This window comes from Excalfactoria chinensis, chromosome 1 (assembly GCF_039878825.1).
Source record: "Excalfactoria chinensis isolate bCotChi1 chromosome 1, bCotChi1.hap2, whole genome shotgun sequence".
NCBI lineage: Eukaryota > Metazoa > Chordata > Aves > Galliformes > Phasianidae > Excalfactoria > Excalfactoria chinensis.
In genome coordinates, this window is record NC_092825.1 from 165007597 (window position 1) to 165029514 (window position 21918).

Below are 21918 nucleotides of genomic sequence, written 5' to 3' on the forward strand. Positions count from 1 at the left end.
AAATAGCATCAGCCCTATTTTGTTCCCGTTGGTTTTTTTTTTTTACATCTGGGAGAGAAAAGTAGCTTAAGCAGTGCGGTTATACTTGGAATGAAATTAGTTTGCACTTCAGAAAATAGAAGTCCCTTTTGAAAAACGTGTCTTTTTCCTCTTGTTGAGTATTAGGAGAGTAGCTGGCAAAGAATAATGCGAGGGTCTTCCAAAATGTTGCCTTTTTAGCAAGCAGTTGCGGGCACTGATTGAACACTCCCCAATTTATTCCCATACTCAAGAGCTCTCATAGGTTGTAGAATAAGGACCTTACCGCCGAAGCTTTGGAAATTCTTGCCATTTGGGCAGATGTCAATTATAGTTTCCAAAGCCGTAAGTGGCAATAAGTTGACTATAAATAGGATTTATAAGCAGCAGTGTGTTCTCCCTATCAGTGTGCTGACACTGAGGCTGTCAGATGCTAGGAAGGCGTTCATCAGAGTCCTTTTGTCACGATGAGGACAAAGTGTGGGAGGTAAAAGCCGAAGTTTTTTGGAAGATACAGTGTCTTTATAGCTGCACAGTTGCCTGGGCTGGTGCTGAGTTGTATTAAAATTACCAGGCTTGGTCCGTGCAGACTGTAATTAAGTACAGAGTTAGATGCAGTTCAGTACATGCTTCAGCCAGTCCTTTCTGAAAATGTCTTCAAAGACTTTCATGAGAGGTAAAGTGCTGAAATACAGCCAGGGCAGACTGCAAAGTGAAGCTTAGCATTTTACTTGACCGGTCAAACAAGAAGTATTACCCTTTTAAGATCTGAGAGAGCACTATTTAGTAACTGCTTCATAAAAGTGCATGTTGTGTACAATGTACAGGCAGGTGCCTAAAAGTGCTTGACACTTTTGGTCTCTTTTTGTGCAGGACTGTGACAGTAATTCACCTAAAATACGTTCTAATGAGAATTTGTTTCTACAAGGAAAACTTAGTCTGTTTTATTCTGAAATTGTGGACTGCTTTGTCGAAAGAAGAATTAAATTGTGTTGCATACATTCTTCTGTGCCCTTTGAGTGCTTCCATATTTTATACGTCTGCTTTAGCTGCTACGACAGCTAAAAATAAAACTAAATTTAATTTGAGGTCTCTGACAGATGAGCCCTGGTGGATTTTGCTGGTGGCAGTTTTAACTGTTCTTTCTTCAAGCTGTGCCTCCTCTCCCCTCTGCTCAAGGTGACAACCTGTTTGAGGTTGGCCTGTTGACACCCCCCTCCTTGGCGCAGATATGTGGTGGAAATGTGATGGGTGCTGTACAGAAATGTCTGAGGCCTTTCTCTGCCTTGCTTTTGGTTGGTGGCTTTTATTTGGTTTCTTATTGATTGGGTTGGATTTTGGGCAGGGCTTGGGGGTGTATTATACATATTAACGTATATTTACGTCTCCTGAAATCATGAGGACAGGGGCTCTTCCATCAGGGCACAACAGCATGTGCCAAGGATGACATTTCAGTGTTAACTTTCAGCCGCTTCTTACAGAATGATGCACATACTGCTTTTGTGCTTGTCTTCGTGGTGGTCCTATTTTCAGTTAAATCTTACTGCACTATAAATTTTTATCTTGGCTGTAGTAGAAGAAATGACTGAATATAACTGATCTTTGTGTCAGTGGGCCACATAACAAGCAATTATTGTGTGTAGGGAGGGCGGTCTTAGTCTTTTCATTTACAACTGACTTTAAACAACATAGGCTGCAAATATGAAGCCACACTGAAGTCAGTGGAAAAACTCTTAAGTTCACACTAAGGCTTTGCTAAAGCCACCTTTTCTTTTGTCTCAGTGAACAAATTTAAGTTTTCTGAATTTCAATACTTTTTTTTAACTTTTCACATTGTGGAAGTGCTGCATATTGTTAGATGTTAGCTTTCCTCAAGACTTTTGCAAGTTGTTTTTAGAACTGTTGTTTCATAGATTGAAGTAATATTAGGCTTGCTGGTAAGCATTTGTGAAGTTCTTCTTCTGGAGAATAAAACAGGGAAAGATCTGAGAAGTACAGGAGACCAGGAGAGTGAAAATCCTGTAGCACAAGGATGGAGGGTGTTCACCTTTAGAGAGATGTCACCTTCGTGGGAAATAGGTTTCTAGACTGGGCAGACAAAGTGGGATGCAGAAAAGGTTGGAAGGAAGAGAAAGAAATCTCAATACAGGCAGATAACTAGATGGGCTTTCTTGAGCTTTACAGCAAATGTAGTTCGGAATGGACTTTGTGTTCATAATTTCATTATGTTCGTAATGCATAGTAATTACAGCCATGAGACCACTATTCTGATCATTGTTACTTATTTTTTGGCAGGTGAATAGCTTTGACATCAGCAACGTGTCCCATAACCATGCACGAGCAGTGCTGTCACAGCCCTGCACAGTGCTGCACCTCACCGTGCTGCGGGAGCGGCGGTTTGGGAGCCGTACCCATGGCCACACTGACACCACCACCACCTCCTCACGGGACGACAGCTTCCAAGTCACGCTGCACAAACGTGACTCCAGTGAGCAGCTTGGCATCAAGCTGGTCCGCAGGACAGATGAGCCGGGAGTCTTCATTCTTGACCTCTTAGAAGGAGGGTTGGCTGCCCAGGATGGTCGGCTCTGCAGCAATGACCGAGTGCTTGCCATCAATGGGCACGACTTGAAGCATGGGACACCCGAGCTTGCTGCTCAGGTTATACAGGTAATTTGCATTCCTTAAGTCTTAGCTTGGCTCTGAGTGATGAATGGGGTAGAGTCTATACCAAACTGAACAGCTTGTGAGCAATACCTTAAGTTTGCCTCAAGTTGCACCAGAGTAAGTTTAGGTTGGGTATCAGGAAAAACTTCTTTACAGAAAGGGCAGTTAAGCACTGGAATAGGCTGCCAAGGAAGGTGATTGAGTCACCATCCCTGGATGTGTTTAAAAACCGTTTGGATGTGGTGCTCAGGGACATGATTTAGCAGAGGGTTGTTAGTTAGGGTACTGTGGTTGGGTTGTGGTTGGACTTTATCTTGAAGGTCTTTTCCAACCTGAGCAATTCTATGATTCTAGAAGCTTGTGGCTGTGCAATTCACTGCGATTCATGTTCTGGAAATAATACAGCAAACCAGGGTCTGCTTTGGCATCCTGCAGACAAAGTTTGTCTTGGTAGAAGTGAAAAGTGACTTAGTCTTCCCTAGCATGCAGTCTGAACATTAGATGGCTGCTTATATGGCCCATTGCATAACAGGAAAATAAATAAATATGTTACTATATTTCTGCATGTACTGTATATTTAATTTCTTGTCTGAGTGAGCTCTATATGAGTGGACATTGATTTACCTGCACATGGCGTTGGTGGGCCAGAATGGGACAGCAAATTGCCAGACTTCATAGAAGCAACAGAGAGCAGCTAGGAACAAAAAGTCTTTCATTAACCTAGTGCAGTAAAACTCATTTCCTGAGCATTAAGGAACTGCTATTCCAAATGACTGCTCTAGACACAGAGATTGACTGCATCATGCTTTGGGTAGACACATGACCCCTACCTATTCCTGCAGGAAGAAACTTCACTGCACACCTTCCTCCAAATCTGTAAGGAAACAGCTGCAGCATGTGCTGATTCCTTCTAATGGGATGTTGGCAAAAACACTCCACTTTTGATGAAGTTGAGATAGACCAGTAGCAGGTTCTTGCAGTCTAGCACAGTTAATTTCCTTTGCTTAACCTCAAGTTCCAACACCAAATGAGAACCACGGTTCAAATGAACAGAAAATATACGTTTCGGGTATAATTTTAAGAGCTTCCGTTGTAGTTAAAGTAAAATAACAATGATTTGGGGGGTTTAATGCTGATTTCTCAGTTTCTGGATATGGTGAAATGGTCAGAACAGGTAACTTGTATCTCTTGAGGTGTGCTTTTGCAGTAATGGAAAGAGCTGATATTTCACTTAATATCTCATATCTGAGTCTCCTGATATTACCAGATTTAATGATCTGCTCATATATAACGACTTTTTCTGAAGTCTTTGAGAAACAGAATGTTCAGAACTTCTGACAAAAATCTGCAGATCCCAGATTGTGTGCACATTTCTTCTTTTATCGATAGAGGTTGCACAAATTCATAGAGGCTGCAAATGGAATTAGTTTGTTTATGTTTGAAGCTTCATAACTGTTACAATCAGAAAGATTAACAAGCTGGAAGGGTAATACACGAATGTAACAGCAAAGGGACCAGCACAGATAGAATTCTATTTCACAGGAAAAGTGAAGGTGCTCACCCATCTCTGAAGAGCTGGGCTTGCAGGAGGAACTCCACAAGGGAGGGATGTCCAACCAGAGATCCTTTCCCAATCTCAGTCAGCCCTTAAATGGGGTCTAAGAGAGCTGCAACCAGGCTCCACCCATTTCCTGTTGCACAGCTGAATTGTCATCACCTGTGCTCCCAGGGCTGATGGTCCTTTCCCAGGTGATTAATCAGTGGTTCAGGCTGTGACTCAACAGTTCCCATCCAATAACGCTGAATCAGTCCTTTTTGCAAAGGATGTCCAAGCAGAGCAGATGTAACATCAGAAGTAAAGGAATTCTAGTATCCCCTCTATTCTAGGGGGAATTGCAGCAAGAATCAGTAAGGGACTGAGAAGTTTGTGGCACCTCTGGGAGCTGGAAAAACAGGTTCTGCTGACTTCTTATTTCATTATGTCTATCCTACAAACTTCTTTATTTTGTTTTATATATTTGACAGGCTAGTGGAGAGAGAGTGAATTTGATCATCTCTAGACCCATGAAGTCACAGACGGTCAGTATTATCCGAGACACGGGGACTCACAACAGCAACCCACACCAACACCAGTCCCAGCAACTGTTTCACTGCAGACCCAATTCACATAAGGTTGGTGTCATTCAAGAGTGTTTGCGTTTCTACCGCTGTGCTGACTGCAACCAGCAAGGACAGGACATGCAGTGTTTAGTATACAGCATATAAAGATCTTGTTGAAGGATGTGTCCTCTCCACGAGCCAGCAGTGCTGACTGCCAGACTACAGAATGGGAGAGAAAGACAGAATGGAGAGATTTTCATGAAGCTAGTATCAGATTATCTGTAAGACTGCGGAAATAAAACCTGTGCTTGTAGTTCTAACTACTTCCTCTTGTTAAAACAATATGACATCTTACTATTTAGATTTTGTGAAGTAATTGTCCTGTTGAGCATGCCAATCAAGCCACCTTTCCTCCTATCCAGTCTTTTAGCATCGGTGTCTAATGTCACCCTTCTACTGGGAGGATTTACATGTGTTGGTATTATATTTTCTTTTAATGGTTGAGTTACTATCTTCTCTCTCATTAATCTATAGTTGCTGTAGAAGTCTTTTGTCTTAATACAAGGTTTATGTAATTGTGTGGCACCTGCCAGTTAGTCCTGAAGCCAGAAGACTTAAGGAGGAGCTGTCTTCAGAAGCTATGAGTTGTATATTATGTGATTAACATGAATGTGCAAGGAACAGAATCAGAAGAGGTGTGTGGCCTTGATAGTAAAGGAAAGCAGTGCTTCCTTTTTCTAAGAGAAAGCAGGGGAATAAAGAAGTGTTTGTACTTGGAAGAATCTTCCAGGTTATTCCTTCCATTATTTTGGATTCTTTCTGAGCATTTTGTTGATTTAAGATGTTATTGCAGGTGTGTGTGCAGTGATTTCAGTGTATCGCTAAATAAACTGAAGAGGAGAGTTCTGAGCAAGTGAAATAAACTTTGATTCGTGTCTAAATCCTTAGACAGGGAAAACTAAATATACGCTAAACTTTAGAATTCATGTGTTAGGAAATGAAATATTCTCGTTTTGCTTCAGGTTTTGGTTATCGTTATGGTTATTAGGGAGCCCGCACAAAGCTCCTATTAGCAGCCATATATAGCATTTATTGACTTTAGTTACTCTGTGCTCTGAGAGAGGCTGCATACCAGATGTAAAAGCAAACATGACATAGGAGGTTTTAAATGGCCTCTCTGTGTGATTGTGAAAACACGTGTTTTCATTTCTTATAGAGCTTCTTTATAGTTGTGGGCCATGCTCTTACTTACAAGTGAGGTAATGCTGATGTTCACCAAGACATCAAAAGATTTGCTTCTGTTTGGTTTCTTGACTTTTGGCCCTATGATTTCATAGCACGGTCTTAAAATCTAGCCTATACCAGTGTAAGAGCTGAAAGAAACTTGAGTGAGATTTTCAAGGTTGACCTTTGTCAACTTTCTGTCTACACTTAAGCATCTACAGCAGTAGCTTTTTTATTTATTTATTTTTTTCTGACCTGGAGGAAATCCAACTAAAGCCAATTTGCAGTACAGACTTTGTCCTTTAAACCATTCTGTTAAAGCACCAGAGTACAGCTTCGAGGTGTACTTAGTTGCGTTCTGTTCTGTTTGGTTTTTTTGGTGTGTGTTGGGTTTTGTTTTTCAGAGCTTTAACTACATTGTTTATTCTTGTCAAACAGGACCTCTCCCAGTGTGTTACATGCCAAGAAAAGCACATTACTGTGAAAAAAGAGCCACATGAATCTCTTGGAATGACAGTGGCAGGAGGCAGAGGCAGCAAAAGTGGCGAGTTGCCCATTTTCGTGACAAGCGTACAGCCCCATGGGTGTTTGGCAAGAGATGGCAGGATTAAACGAGGTAGGGCTTGGCTTTCCTGGTGGCATGGATGACCTCCAATTGTTTTTTGATGAGTACATTCACTGAAATCACGGGGTATCATAAAGCCTTTTAACGAATGTAACAAAGCAATGATGGATGTTTGTGTTTCAGTAGTGGAAATACAGTATTTAGTATCACACTTCCACCTTTTCTAGGAAAGGGATGTTTAGAGAATGATAGCGGGGAAGCGGATGAGATCAGGAAATGTCTGGTTGCATTCTTTACAGCTGACTGTAATCCCCTGAGCTGAGGGTCTCATGTGACGGTTTGTACTGTACTGCCCGCGTCCTGTTTTTCTGTTTCATTTGGTGTGATGGGCTCCTTTTCTGCTGGAGGAATCCTCACTGTAATATCTGAACAGCTCACATGTTCCTGATGACAGGTAACCTACGTGGAGATTACCCTCACTGCTTCATCGGTACTGACCATAGAACCTTGTATGGGAGATTGGTAATCACAGCCTGAACCTCTGATTAATCAGCTGAGGCAAGTATGGGGTCAGCTGTGGGAGCACAGGTGAGAGTGATGTAGCTGTGCTCCCGGAAGGGGTGGAGCTTGACTCCATCCCCTCTGAGACCTCATTTAAGGGCTGACTCCCACTGGAGCAGTATCTCTTGGAGATCGCTCACCAGGGAGGACTGCCTCAGCTGCTTCAGTCAAGGCACCACCGTTGGTGAGTTTTCCCTTTACTCATTCACTTATATACCTTCTGTACATTTTGTTTCCATCTGTACATTTAAAACCAATACATTTGGCGAGCCAGGCAGGAGCCTGCAAATATCGGAAAAAAAAAAATGTCTTTCCTGTGGAATGTGTTTAGCTGGTTCAAGGGGGAGAAGATCACCCCCTTAGGGAAAATCCTCCCTGGACAAATACCAGGGTTTGAGGCGTCCCCATATTTTCAATTAGCGACGATTATCGAACAATGGGGGCCCTTACGGGTAACGGGCAATATGTCCCCTTACCATCTAACTGAATACTTTCAGGGGTTGCAAAAAGATATTTTGACAACCAAAGAAAGGCAAATGGCTGCATCCATGGCTGCTTGGCCTTTATTGAATGCTTTAAATCAGGCAGAGGTTAAATCAGATAAGATTGAACATGAAAATCAATTATTAAAAGCCCGCATTGAAAAATTGGAGGGCGAAATTAATCTATTAACGGGGAAAAATTCATCATTTTTTTCAAACACCCCCCAAATTAGATATATTACAATGGATGATAGTAAGGATCCTGAAACATCGGCTCAAACTAAGGTCACTAAATCTGACCTAGAAGAGCCACTTAAGACGGACTTATTAGAAGTCCGTCCTATGGTAACCCAAAAAACAAAAAAAGTCCAGGAGCGACCAGCAGGGGTGCCTCCTGATCAATGGACCCCTGCTGACTCCTATTTACACGTAACAGCACGTCCATACACACCCACCGAACTTATGGATCTAGTACAGCGCTTCAGGCAAAGACCGAGGGAAAGTGTCCCAGCCTGGCTGTTACGATTATGGGACTCGGGAGCAGAAAGTGTAATAGTTAGCGGCTCCGAGGTATCTAAACTAGCAACTATAACAGTCCATCCTGCCCTGAGGCAGAGATTGTACTCAGGGTCCCAGTTCCCTGAAGAGAATCATTCGATCGTAGATTGGATAATGGCTGCCTGCCGTATGGTATGGTCAAATAAAACAGACATGCCAATACATACAGGAATGTGGTCTTCTATGGAAGACCTACAAAATTATATCCGGGAACTAGGCATGCGAGAGGCTGTCTATGAAGATGTATCTGTTAGTCCGGACATGGTGAAGTTTTCCGCGGGAATGAGGGACCTAATCTTACAACAGGCTCCCTCACATATGTATGGAACATTGGTTTCTATATTGAATCCTCTAGTGGCCGCAGAGGCAGCAGTCCAGCATGCTGCCCAATTGGTAGCGGACCTGGGGGAAACGGAGCGCCTAAGAACCAAGCGCAATATTAGAGTAATTGAAGATCCTGAAGTTTTTCCAATAGCCCGAGCCAGGAGATCGGCTCCACGAACCCCTCGGGCGGGACCCATTAGGGTGTCCCGAAAACAAATGTTTAATGATCTACTCCGAGCAGGTGTTCAATTTGCTAAAATTGATGGGCAGCCCAATCACGTTCTGCTTCAGTTGTGGAAACAGCTGAAGGATGAACAAAAATTTCAAAACCGCCCCAAAAGACCGGGGATAAGGCTTATAGAACGACGACCAACAACAGTTTGGAATCTAGAAGACTTTATCGTGCCAAATAGGAAAAAGAGGCCACCTCAGGTGCCTCGGGTCACAGTACCAGAGGCATCAGAGGTAAAAGACCTGAATCTGGCCCAGTTTATGGCGTGATGAGGGACGTCAGTCACCCTAGGGCCTCTAGACGGGACCGGAGGCCCTATGTGGAATTGACAATATATTGGTCCCGAGAAAATGTGCAGAAGGTTATGGCCCTCGTTGATACTGGGGCGGAAACATCTATAATATATGGAGACCCAACAAAATTCAGAGGGAACAAAGTAATGATTGGAGGCTTTGGGGGACAGACCGTTCCAGTCACCCAAACTTGGGTAAAATTGGGGGTCGGGCGCCTCCCACCACGGGAGTACAAGGTATCTATTGCTCCAATTCCGGAGTACATATTGGGAATTGATATCTTGTGGGGTCTGGCTCTCCACACAACAGTGGGAGAGTTCCGGTTGCGGCAGAGATGCATTAGTATCCGGGCAATTCAGACAATATTGAGAGGCCATGCAAAACATGAGCCTATTTGTCTGCCCAAGCCACGTCGGATTACTAATGTAAAACAGTACAGACTCCCAGGTGGGCAGGATGAAATAACAAAAACAGTACAGGAATTAGAAAGAGTGGGTATTATAAGGCCTGCACATAGCCCGTACAACTCCCCAATATGGCCAGTGCGAAAATCGGATGGAACATGGAGGATGACAGTAGATTACAGGGAATTAAACAAGGTCACGCCGCCCGTTCATGCAGCCGTACCCAATATTGCCTCCCTAATGGACACACTAAGTAGAGAAATTAAAACGTATCACTGTGTCCTAGACTTAGCGAATGCATTCTTCAGTATTCCAATTAGTGAAGAATCACAAGACCAGTTTGCATTCACATGGGAAGGCAGGCAGTGGACTTTTCAGGTTCTGCCGCAAGGGTACGTGCATTCACCTACTTTTTGTCATAATTTGGTGGCGCGTGATCTGGCTAAGTGGCAGAAGCCACATAATGTAAATTTATATCATTATATTGATGACCTCCTGTTAACATCCGATTCATTAGAGGCGGTGAGACAAGCAGCAGATTTATTGATAGCTTATCTGCAGAAGAGAGGGTGGGCTATAAACCCACAGAAGGTGCAAGGTCCGGGGCTATCTGTAAAATTCCTGGGAGTAATTTGGTCCGGAAAAACCAAAGTACTACCCAGTGCAGTAGTGGATAAAGTCCAAGCGTTCCCAGTCCCTACAACATCGAAACAGCTACAAGAGTTCTTAGGTATATTGGGGTATTGGCGCTCCTTTATACCTCACTTAGCTCAGTTGTTGAGGCCATTGTATAAGCTTACCAAGAAGGGTCAATCGTGGAACTGGGGGAAGGTAGAACAAGATGCTTTCCAACAGGCAAAGCTGGCAGTTAAACAAGCCCAGGCATTGGGTATATTTGATCCGACCCTCCCAGCTGAACTAGACGTTCATGTTACCCAGGATGGTTTTGGCTGGGGCCTGTGGCAACGCCAGAGTTCTGTTCGAACCCCCATTGGATTCTGGTCTCAGGTTTGGCACGGAGCAGAAGAAAGATACAGCATGATTGAAAAACAGTTATTGGCTGCCTATTCAGCGTTACAAGCGGTAGAGCCAATAACGCAAACAGCAGAGGTTATGGTTAAAACTACATTACCGATCCAGGGGTGGGTAAGAGATCTAACTCACCTTCCTAAGACAGGGGTGGCCCAAGCACAGACGGTAGCACGATGGGTCGCCTATCTAAGTCAAAGAAGCAGCCTGTCTTCGTCTCCACTCAAGGAGGAATTACAGAAGATCCTAGGCCCAGTGACATATCGCAGTGATACGCCGAAAGAACCAATGGTCGCTCCACCAGAGAAGAGCCCTGTTCAGGAAGGAAGATATCCTATTCCTGAAGATGCCTGGTATACGGATGGGTCCAGCAGAGGCAACCCGAGCAAGTGGCGAGCTATAGCATACCATCCCTCTACTGAGACAATCTGGTTTGATGAGGGGGATGGTCAGAGCAGCCAATGGGCAGAATTACGAGCCGTGTGGATGGTTATAACTAAAGAACCTGGTGATGGCATCCTGAACATCTGTACGGATAGTTGGGCCGTGTACCGGGGGCTTACTCTGTGGATTACGCAGTGGGCTACCCAGGAATGGACTATCCACGCCCGACCGATCTGGGGGAAAGACATGTGGGTAGACATTTGGAATACAGTCAAACACAGGACGGTATGTGTCTACCATGTCTCTGGTCATCAACCCCTGCAGTCACCAGGAAACGATGAAGCGGACACACTGGCCCGAGTTCGATGGATTGGGAATTCACAATCCGAAAATATTGCCCGATGGTTACATCAGAAGCTACGGCATGCTGGACAAAAGATAATGTGGGCAGCTGCTAAAGCATGGGGGCTGCCTGTACAGCTATCTGATATCGTCCAAGCATGTCAGGACTGTGACGCTTGCTCGAAGATGAGACCAAGACCGTTGCCTGAAACAACATCCCACATTGCTAGAGGATATAGTCCTCTTCAGAGATGGCAGGTTGATTACATTGGGCCCCTCCCTCGGTCTGAGGGGGCGAGATATGCCCTGACCTGCGTTGATACTGTAAGTGGACTGCTGCAAGCCTATCCCGTACCAAAGGCAAATCAAGCATATACAATTAAGGCACTCACTAAACTGATGTCTGCATATGGGACACCTCAAGTCATCGAGAGCGACCAAGGGACTCACTTTACTGGAGCGATGATACAGCGCTGGGCAGAAGAGAACAACATTGAATGGCGATTCCATCTGCCATATAATCCAACAGGGGCAGGCCTTATTGAACGCTACAATGGTATTCTTAAGGCTGCCCTGAAGACAGACTCCCAGTCCCTGCAGGGGTGGACAAAAAGATTATACGAAACCCTGCGGGACTTGAACGAAAGACCTCAGGATGGCAGACCCAGTGCTCTGAAAATGTTACACACTATATGGGCCTCCCCTCTTAGGATTCAAATTACAGGTGCTGATAATGAGGTAAAACCGCAGGTTGGTAATGACAATAATCTTCTGCTCCCTGCCCCTGAGAATCTAAAACCAGGAATCCATAAGATAAATTGGCCCTGGAAGGTGCAAGTAGGACCCAAGTGGTGTGGCCTACTTGCACCTTGGGGGAGACTATTGGAGATGGGAGGTTCAGTTACCCCCTCGGTGATAGGTACATGGCCTACTGACATCGTGGTCAATACTCCGGTCTTTATTGCTAAAGGGACACCCATCATGTCCCTATGGCAGATCAGGACTCCTCCTCTGGTGCCAGATATAGTTATACAGCCACAGATATCTGGCCAGAGGGTATGGTATCGGAGGCCGGGACATAATCCGGTGCGAGCAGAAGTATTGACCCAAGACAAGAATACGGCCTGTATCTTGCCCTGGAGGGCAGACCTTCCTCTCCTGGTACCCTTGAAACATCTGTATTACTCTCCCTAAGATTCTAAGCCTCTAGGACCATCAGAGAACAATTTGTGTGGACTGATGAAACGCAAATGGACCTGCACCTCGAGATGGCTTGTCTCCAGTAACATCTATCAAGCACTGGCTCACGGAAGATCGTGAATACCCATCCAATCATCATTTGAATAACATCAGCATTCGGTGCGACGGGAAATTGTATCAGCGTCGCGTTGGGTCTCTGTGATAAGGGAAAACTCACCTAATCATTGGTTCACGCTGTGAAGGGGTGGAGTGTATGGGAGATTGGTAATCACAGCCTGAACCTCTGATTAATCAGCTGAGGCAAGTATGGGGTCAGCTGTGGGAGCACAGGTGAGAGTGATGTAGCTGTGCTCCCGGAAGGGGTGGAGCTTGACTCCATCCCCTCTGAGACCTCATTTAAGGGCTGACTCCCACTGGAGCAGTATCTCTTGGAGATCGCTCACCAGGGAGGACTGCCTCAGCTGCTTCAGTCAAGGCACCACCGTTGGTGAGTTTTCCCTTTACTCATTCACTTATATACCTTCTGTACATTTTGTTTCCATCTGTACATTTAAAACCAATACAAACCTAAATGTTATCTTGTCCTTTGTCCAGCACAGCCTGGTTTTGCTGTTTTTCAGGTGTGCTGCAGCAACCACCCCTGTTCCTCAGCTTTGCATAAGGATACAGGGAATGTAGATACAAAGGTTAGACACAGCATAGGAGAGCACAGTCCTTACTGATTAGCAGCTAAGCATTGGTGATTAGAATGTATTGTGCCATGTGTGAAACAAAGACCGTGAATAGGACCTTGCCGATTCAGAATTCACAGAATTTCAAATTGTTTTAGGAACTAAATTTAGAAGGAGGGGGGCAGAACTTCAGAAATTGAAACTGAAAAATAACTGCATGGGAACCTCCTTCTGTGCTTCTGAGATGGGGAGATTTACACCCACGTACCACGGTATGCTCATGTGAAAAATACAGCTGGTGGAAGAATCACAATGATGGTTTTGTCACGTAATAATAAAGGAGCCACAAAAATGGTTTTGAGTTGTGCTGCACCTCAACTTTAGCTTTCCTTGGGAGGCAAAAGCTTTTAAGAAATGAGTCTCATTCCAAATGTGGCTCAGGTGTTCACATGTTTGCTTTGGTTTTCCTGGCTTTCATCAAAAAGTGAGACACTGTGTGGAGGAGGAGGCTCTTACAGCTTGAACAGTAAATTACATTTTTGTTTTCACCCTGAGGCATTTTGATATTACTCTGAAATAAAATAAAAACTGTGGCTATTTTTTTTACTGTCTTGGACTCTTTCCAGATTATTACCTTTGCACAGATGCTCATTTTTTTCTTCTGATGGATTGGAGTTTGCACCTGCCTTTCCAGTTGTTTTTGTATTCATTTTTTGTTCTCCTAAACTGCAAACTCAGAAAAGCCAAAACCTAAAATGCACTGTGGAGCTTCACTTGTCTATAAGATATAGTTGTGGTGCCCGAATCGTAGCTAATTGAGCTAATGTTGCTATTCCAATTCCCAAGTTGTTTGTTCAGATTGTCTTGGCTCCAGAAGATTACAGTATGAGGTGAAATCCTGATCAGAGAGGTACCGTAGATCATGACAGGCTGTTGTGTTCTTACTTTTGCCTCTAAACAGGTGATGTGTTGCTGAACATCAATGGCATCGATCTGACTAACCTCAGTCACAGTGAGGCGGTGGCCATGCTGAAAGCCAGTGCTGCCTCCTCGGTAGTTGCCCTGAAAGCACTGGAAGTCCAGATTGTAGAAGAACAACCCCAGGCCAATGAAGAACAGTTGAGTACCATCAGTGAAAATGAATACGATGCCAGTTGGTCACCATCATGGGTCATGTGGCTGGGACTCCCAAGGTACTGAATTAATTAATACAGTAATTAGTTGTCTGTTTTAAACTTAAGTTGGAGAGAAATACAAAAGCAGAGACATTACAAGCTGCAACACATCTGCCTTTATTTCTGCCTGCCTAACCAGTTCAATTATACTCTGTTTGCGTTGTGCTCATGATGAGGACCATGAACAGGAGCAGTGTTCTCTTAGGAAACTGGAAGGTGAAGAGATTCGGTTTATCCCTTCAAAAACAATAGTAGCTACTCACATGAATTCTTCTCATTTAATAAAACTCATCTTTTCCGTTGCTTAACTGTATCATAGTTTCCAGTAGAGTATTTAAAATCAGAGAGATAATTAATAACAACACAAAGTATTTATCCATATGTCTTTGTGCTGGTTTACTACATAAATTTACAAGGCCAAACATACAACTTTGGAATACTAGATCAGACTTTCCATTCTCATACTTTTAACATAAATCTCTTCCTCACAAGCCTGGAATTACAAATCCTCATTTATTTCTTTTCAAAAACCCACCTACCATCTCTGCCAAACATGAAATCTCTTCCAGGTTTGCAGCTCCCTCCCCATTCCTAATCTGCAGTCTGCTTGACATCATCATGCTTCATTTTTACTGTTCTGTTTTTCAGTTTCTTGTGGCTTCATTCTGGCATTGCTCACAAGAAGAGCTCCCACTACAGTGACTAGCGTGGGTAACTTCAGGCAGTGTGCAGGCTAATTCCTCTCCCACTGATGGACTTAACCAAGCTCAGGCCTGTAGTTGAAGTATAAAACAACAAAAATAAACAAGCATACTGGTGGCAAAATATGTCTGCAGATAACAAATATGTCTGAATATAACAGAACTATGAGTTATGCAGTATCAATAAACTGCTTTTGGCTTTGGAAAATGTACTTACTTTCCGTGCCCTGGTAGTGATTTACTCCTTATATGCTATGGAAGATGATGTGTTGCTCCCATGTTACTCATTGTGCTGCTGCTCTTCTAAGAGCATTGTATATCAGTAAAGAACTTTGCATCATTATTGCCTGGAAGTTAATTTCTAGGGCTTTTTGTTTGTTTCTTTGCTTGTTTTAATTACAGTCACTATTTCACTGGCAAGAATTAATTTTCATGAAGGAAGTTATTCCATATACCAGTACACTTAGTGGAGCATGATCTGGATTGTTCACCTGCTGCATATCAAAATGGTTAATCATTTATATTTTCATTACCGATGGTGAATCAGTTCAGAGGTAGTAGAGAAGGTCACACATGAACTTCCAGATCTGTACTTATAGTGGGAAAATGTCTAAACTGACTAGAGGTGGAAGAAACATGCACTGCATTTTTGACTTGCAAAGTAAATAGGTTGGATATACATTTTCCACCCACATTCTTGCCACCTGTGAAATCCCTATGATGCCATTTTCTTACTGTCAGTTTACAGAGTTAAGTAATCATTCTAGCTTCGCATTATTTCTTTTTAAATATATTTATGTCTGAAGAATATGGAGGTTTTATTGTAATCAGTTTGAATATTGCAAAATTACTCTGTCCGTGGGCAGCATACTAATCACCAGCCTTCCCCTTCTCCCTGCTTATTGCAGCACTGATGTGAGAGAGCAGGTGTTGTGCCTGGTATAGAAACACCTACGTGTGGTACACACGGCTTTTCTCTTGCTGTCCTGTGCTTCCATTCCACAGCTGCCTGCATAGCTGTCACGATGTAGTGCTGCGACGGAGCAATTTGGGAAGCTGGGGTTTCAGCATTGTCGGTGGCTATGAGGAGAACCACACCAACCAGCCTTTCTTCATTAAAACCATTGTCCTTGGAACTCCTGCATACTTTGATGGAAGATTAAAGTAAGTTAAAACAGCAGTAATAGTAATCATCAACAGTTGAAAATAAGCACATGCTAATGCAACTAAAAGCTTCATGAACGGTAGGGTAGCACCTGGTGCAGCCCATTGGCTTTATCCTTTCATAAAGCTTTCTGAAACCACTGCTGAAAGCCCTGGTACTAAAGAGAGATGTTGCTGCTTTAATAGAAAGGTGTGAAAGTAGATTAAAAAGTCATCTCTGAAGAGATCATTAAGGAACAGTGCCCTGAGTTTTTGGCTGGCAGGAAAGGCATGGATAAATGAGTGAGTTCAGCAGAGGCCATTAAAGTGGTGGACCCTTCTGGGGCCTTAAAGATTAAATGATTCTACTTACATTCTACACTTGGATGTAATTTCCAGATCTACTTTTCATACTATGCATTTGCTTTATGTAGGATTATTTCAGAATTAGGATTTAAAATTCCTACTAAAGAGTCTCTTGTTCATAAACTGATATGATCTTTTGTAAAGGTGAAGTGAAAAATACGCCCGGGATTTGTGAACAGTAGGTGGCTTGAAGTTTAATGACATGATTTTTACATGTAGATTTACTTACATGGTAACTTAAGAAAAACGTGTGCTTATGTGTAGAGCCTTGCCAGTAATTGATTTTTTGGCTCAAAGACTAAATAAATAAATGAAAAAAATAGTTTGGCTTAACACAAAATTACATTTTGTTTTTGGCCAACTATGAAACCAGTTTGGATTAAATGAAAGATTTCAGTTCAATCTAAAGTAAATAATTTCAGATTGGGAAATGAATGACTATAAGTCCTAACACAGATGGAAATGTAAGCATCATTCTTAAGAAGGGAAGAATGCTTGTGGTTGTGCTTACTTCTTGTAAGGAATAGAAAAGGTTCTTTTCTGTGATACTGTGATGCAGTAAATACCCTGGGCTCACATCCATTCTCTTACTGAGACTATGGACTTAAAAATGGTTCTCTCTACCATCAACAAACGAGAGCTCCTTAGAACATGCATAATGTATTATCATGGGACCACTCTTTTTAAGCTGTTCCATTTGGTTTAAATTACTCTGAATGTTTTGTTAGGCTAGAGAGGAAGCTGGAAAGGAAAACAACACAGTCCGGTAGTTAAGACTGTTTTCTGCCTACAGTATCTGGCTGGTATGACTTTATAGAAGATAAAATGGCTTCAGCTGTTGGGTCAGTGAGACCCAACTCAGTCAATGGCAGCATTGTGGCTTGGATGCTTTCTTGGGATATGGGATACCTGGTTCAGGCAGAGGAGGACTTCTGAATGCACATTTGACCAGTGCTGGCCACACCACCTCCTCTTCCTTCATTCTGCCCTAGTGGAGGGTGCTGGGAAAGCCCTTTTTGCCATCCACCGTGGTGCACCCAATAGCTGGAGGGATTAGTTACATGGAAAGTCCTGTTCGATCTCCAGCATCACATTCCAGCACTCTGAGGAATCCCAAATAGACTCAAGTTGTAGAGAGGAGATATCAGCAAGGTGGAACATAGCCAGTGTAAGAAGAACATTGGTGCTTTTTTGAAATTTTACTTGAACTTGTACAAACTGAATCAAAACCTTCAAGGACATTTTTATCCAAGGCCAGCAAACGGCACCCTCACAGATTTCTGCTCCCTGTTTCAAAGCACAGAACTGCTACAGCTTCTCAGCTGAACTAATATAGGACATCTTAAGTCACATGGCTATATTTGACAAAATCGTAAGCCATTGAAAACAAGGTTCTTGGTTGGAATGTGGTTGGTATCTTTATTTACACTTTGTACAGTAAAGACATGGTAGGTAAAACGTGTTACAATTCACACAAACAAAAATGCTGTGACACATACATGTTATCTTGTTGTCTTGTCTTGAATCAAGTAGATCTTTCCAGCTGTCCCTTCTCACATTTCCATTTAGGTCAGCTCTTAATGCAGAACCATTTTGGCATTAGGGTTGAGATCCCGTGATCTGAAAATTTCCCAGATTAATGTCATTATTTAAACAGACTGAAAATTGAACCCTTATTTTGTTTGATGCTTTATTTTTTTAGCTACAGTTCAAACCTGGTGGAAACGCCTCTCCAAAGATAAAGTGCTGTTTGCTGGCGTGCGACAGTTACAGCAGAGCAGCACTCATCACTGGGTTTTCTTCTTGTGTTTTTTAGGTGTGGTGATATGATTGTTGCTGTAAATGGACTGTCAACGGTTGGAATGAGCCATTCTGCACTTGTTCCCATGCTGAAGGAGCAGAGGAACAAAGTAACTTTAACCGTGATTTGCTGGCCTGGAAGCCTCATCTAGATTGATGAAATCATTTTGGTTCAAGCAGCTTCATTTTCTGGATAGTTGGCACAAAAAATCTCCTTTATCTCCTTTTTTTTCCCCCCTATTGATACAGCTGGTTATAAGCAGGGCCAAAACTGCTGTATTCACTTTCTTCTTGGCTCCTTTTTCATGGGCTTTTCAGATTCACTGTATGTATCTTTCCATCCCGAACTGTCCGTTTTTGTTTGCTACATCCATTGCTGATGCAAATGCAAATACACACATGCTCACACAGAAACTCCTACTGCGATACGGCTCTCGCTGAGCCTTCCCAGTCAAGCAATAGTCTTAGAGTCAGCAGAAGAACCCAGCTGTTGGTTGGGTTTCTCTGAACAGCCCTACGTTCCTATGTATTATAAAAATGTAACAGCCACGTACCCGTTCTTTGAGAAGAGAGTGTGTGTCAGTATCGCAGTGATGCACCTACCTGCTGCTGTGAATCAGAACCCGTTTCCAAAGGTACGCCCTTCCACTTTGTAAAGCCTTTCCATGTTTGAGTCAGTATTTCAGACTCCCTCAAGGAATCCATCTTACTCCTAAGAAATGGTTGGGTCCCCATACTTTTCCTTTCAGGGCATCAGTGTTCACAGAAAAGTAGGACGAAAGCCTGATATTACTGGAATTTTTATAAAGTGCAATAATTGGACTCTTTGTTAGGAAACTTTAATATATTACAGAGTTTGTATCCTCTAACGAACAGAAATATGGAAGCAATTACTGTTGCAGTGCTGGCAAGAAGACACGTGCCCAAGGTCGCCTTTGAGTGAATGGCCTGCAGTGTTAGACTTTCCTTTACAAATGAATGTTTTGCTATGTCAGGGAATTTTGATGAACATTTTTACTAAGGTCATTTTTACCATTTATATTGTAGTTGTCGGCTCTCTTGCTCCACGTGTGGAAGCAGTGCTTTGACTTACACCTTGTAGATGAGAGAATCACTTACAGAGAAAAGCCCGCTGTTAAGGAAACACACACCAGGTTTGCAGGCGGGCAGGCGGGAAGGACGCCTCTTTTCACTCAACTCCAACTGGAGAGTAAGCTGCAAAGTTCACTCTTCCTCTGTCACCTCCTGACAAATGTGCAATGCCTTGATATGAATGCTGAAACAATTTGTCTTGCACTGCAGGATTTTTCTTTCCTTTAGAGAGCACCTGCTATTAAGCTGTCAGTAAGATAAATGCTATTTATCTTGGATCGTATTTAGTATTTTTAAAAACAAACCTGTAACTTCCAGACTTTGCCTTTCCGTGATATTTGCAGGCTAAGCACCGCCCATCTATTTAAAACAAAGAGGTGTGGGGCACATAAAGCAATGTGCTGACTTGGAGCAAAACCCTGCTGGTTGGCGGAGTTCTGCATAGTTAAGAAACGGCTTCGTTTATAAACCACGTTCACACCTGAATGACCTCTGTATTGTATTATTCATTGCCAGAGAATGTATTGGGGAATCGCAGCGTATCTCAGTTGTGAAGCATGAGCTTTACTTTCACACTTAGCCATTGTAATGTTGGGGCATATTATCGCATGTCATTAATCCCAGTAGCTTTGTTTTAAAAAGAAATGACAGTTCCTCTTTTGCAAAGGAAAAAATAAGGAAGAAATCTCGTATGAATGAAATGGTTTTATTCCTCTCTAGGATGTATGATAACGGTTGAATTTCATAATACTCAAAGAATGTCCTGTACAGTATATTACTGTATTGAGAACTTTCTGATGCAAGCGCCAAACTTCTTTGATACGTTGGCTGATCTGAGCAGGAGTTTCCTCCCATTCTAAAGTGGCGTTGAATTGTATACCTTGCTCCTCACGCAGATTTTTGAGGGTAAACTATGTCTTAGTGTAGACTTTAGGGAAGACTTTGACATATGTACTAGGTTTAACTTTTTTATTCACTTTTCAGTCAAAACCCTCCAAAAAAAAAACAAAACAGTTTTTTAGCATTTCTTTTTTCTTTTCTCTATACGTATGTACCAAAAGCATGGGTTAGCCTAAGCGGTGCGGTTCTGTTTGTGTGCCGTAGCTTTTGATCAGAATGTTTAGCATTAAAAACTTGGACTGAATTCCTTTCCTGGATCTATTTTCCCCTTTCTCTCATAGCAGCATAGTTGGGTTTGTTTCTCCGTGCCTTCTGTTTTAAATTATTTCAAGGTTTGTTTTTTTTTTTTTTTTTTTCTTCAGATATTGCTATCTAATTGTATGGTATTAATGAAGGGTGAATGGAAATAAAGTTCATTCTACTTATTGTGATAACTCCAAGTATCGTCTCACTCTTTGCAGAAGAAACGGGTGTCTAAATGCAGATTGAGCTGGAGGATTTTTGATGTGACTTACTACAAACCACATGCTCTGCCAGCCTGGGCTACCTGTCAGCTGTTTAAGTAGCGATTCCAGCTTGGAGAAGCGTTCTGAAGGGAAGGTAATCTCCCTGCCCTGTGGTTCTTAGACCACAAACAGCGTTCCCTCAGTCCCCTTCCTGCCAGCTGGTGCTGATCAGCCCGAGGATGTTCCACAGCACAGATCTGATGCAAGGAGACAGTCTTGCTGGAAACGTCGCATTTTTAGGAACCTGGGGCTGTAATTTGAGCCTCCTGGTAATCAGTTCCCATCTCCATCTCCTGCAGGGAACTGTGCTCTATCTTTAGATGTCTGCTAAGCCAGAATGAGTCTTAAATCAATTTCTGGATGATTTGCCATAAAGTTTTTACTATTCGTATTGCCCAGAGCCTCGATTCCTGTCCTCTGCACTAGTTAGGGCTAAGAATAAATTAATCCCCTTAAAACAAGGAAAATGTTGATGTGCAAAAGCGCACAATGCTGCAGTGTTTGCCAGTGGCTTCCTGGCTCTTGTGCTTCTGTAGTGGAAGGGTCGCACTACAAGGGCTCTGGTTTACAGGCAGATTAATGGTTTTGTTGTTGCAGCTGAACGTGCACAGAGCTGTTCTGTGGGGAGCTGGACTGAAGCATCTGTGTGCTACATCTTCATGGGAGGAACGCCTTCCCCAAACAACCATATGAATCTTCAGAATACAGAGCAGTTCATTCTACTTCACTGCATGCCAATGAAGCAGTGAAAACACAGTAGTTTATTTGCTGCTCTAAGCTTTCTTTTTAGACTCAGGAACAACTGAGAGGAAAATTCAGTATTAGAATGTAGAGTCCTTTCATTTGCAGATTCTCTAGTGTATTTGGGCTGGGTATCATGAAAATGTAAGCCTGTCTCTCGGATATGTTGCGCCAGGTGATAATGGGAGCAAGGCAAGTTCCATTCAGTCAAGAAACTTAACCATTTACTTCTGAGGCAATTTGAATAGATAGTGGAAATTTATTAGGGATGTGAAGTACAATATCCTGATGAGGATATTGTTGGTTCTCAGTTCACATACATGGATCACCTGAATATTAGCGCTGCGGGGTGGATACAGTACCCATCTTAATGATGCACTGCAATTGATACAGCTGTGATTAACTCCCTTTGATAGAGCAATGCAGGAAAATTCTGCCAT

General features: G+C 42.8%; 1 protein-coding gene across 5 annotated transcripts in view; it reads left to right on the plus strand.

The window, feature by feature from the left end:
- The window catches only part of LNX2 (ligand of numb-protein X 2), a 62726-nt gene extending 42061 nt beyond the window's left edge, over positions 1 to 20665 (plus strand). For all 5 annotated transcript variants that reach the window (XM_072326418.1, XM_072326421.1, XM_072326420.1 and 2 more), the window contains 6 exons: positions 2314 to 2688; positions 4711 to 4857; positions 6448 to 6625; positions 14016 to 14247; positions 15936 to 16094; positions 18256 to 20665. In XM_072326418.1, the coding sequence (XP_072182519.1) occupies positions 2314 to 2688; positions 4711 to 4857; positions 6448 to 6625; positions 14016 to 14247; positions 15936 to 16094; positions 18256 to 18391 (1227 nt within the window). In that variant the 3' untranslated portion in view covers positions 18392 to 20665. The remainder of the gene's footprint in view (positions 1 to 2313; positions 2689 to 4710; positions 4858 to 6447; positions 6626 to 14015; positions 14248 to 15935; positions 16095 to 18255) is intronic.
- The last annotated feature ends 1253 nt before the right edge of the window (positions 20666 to 21918 follow it).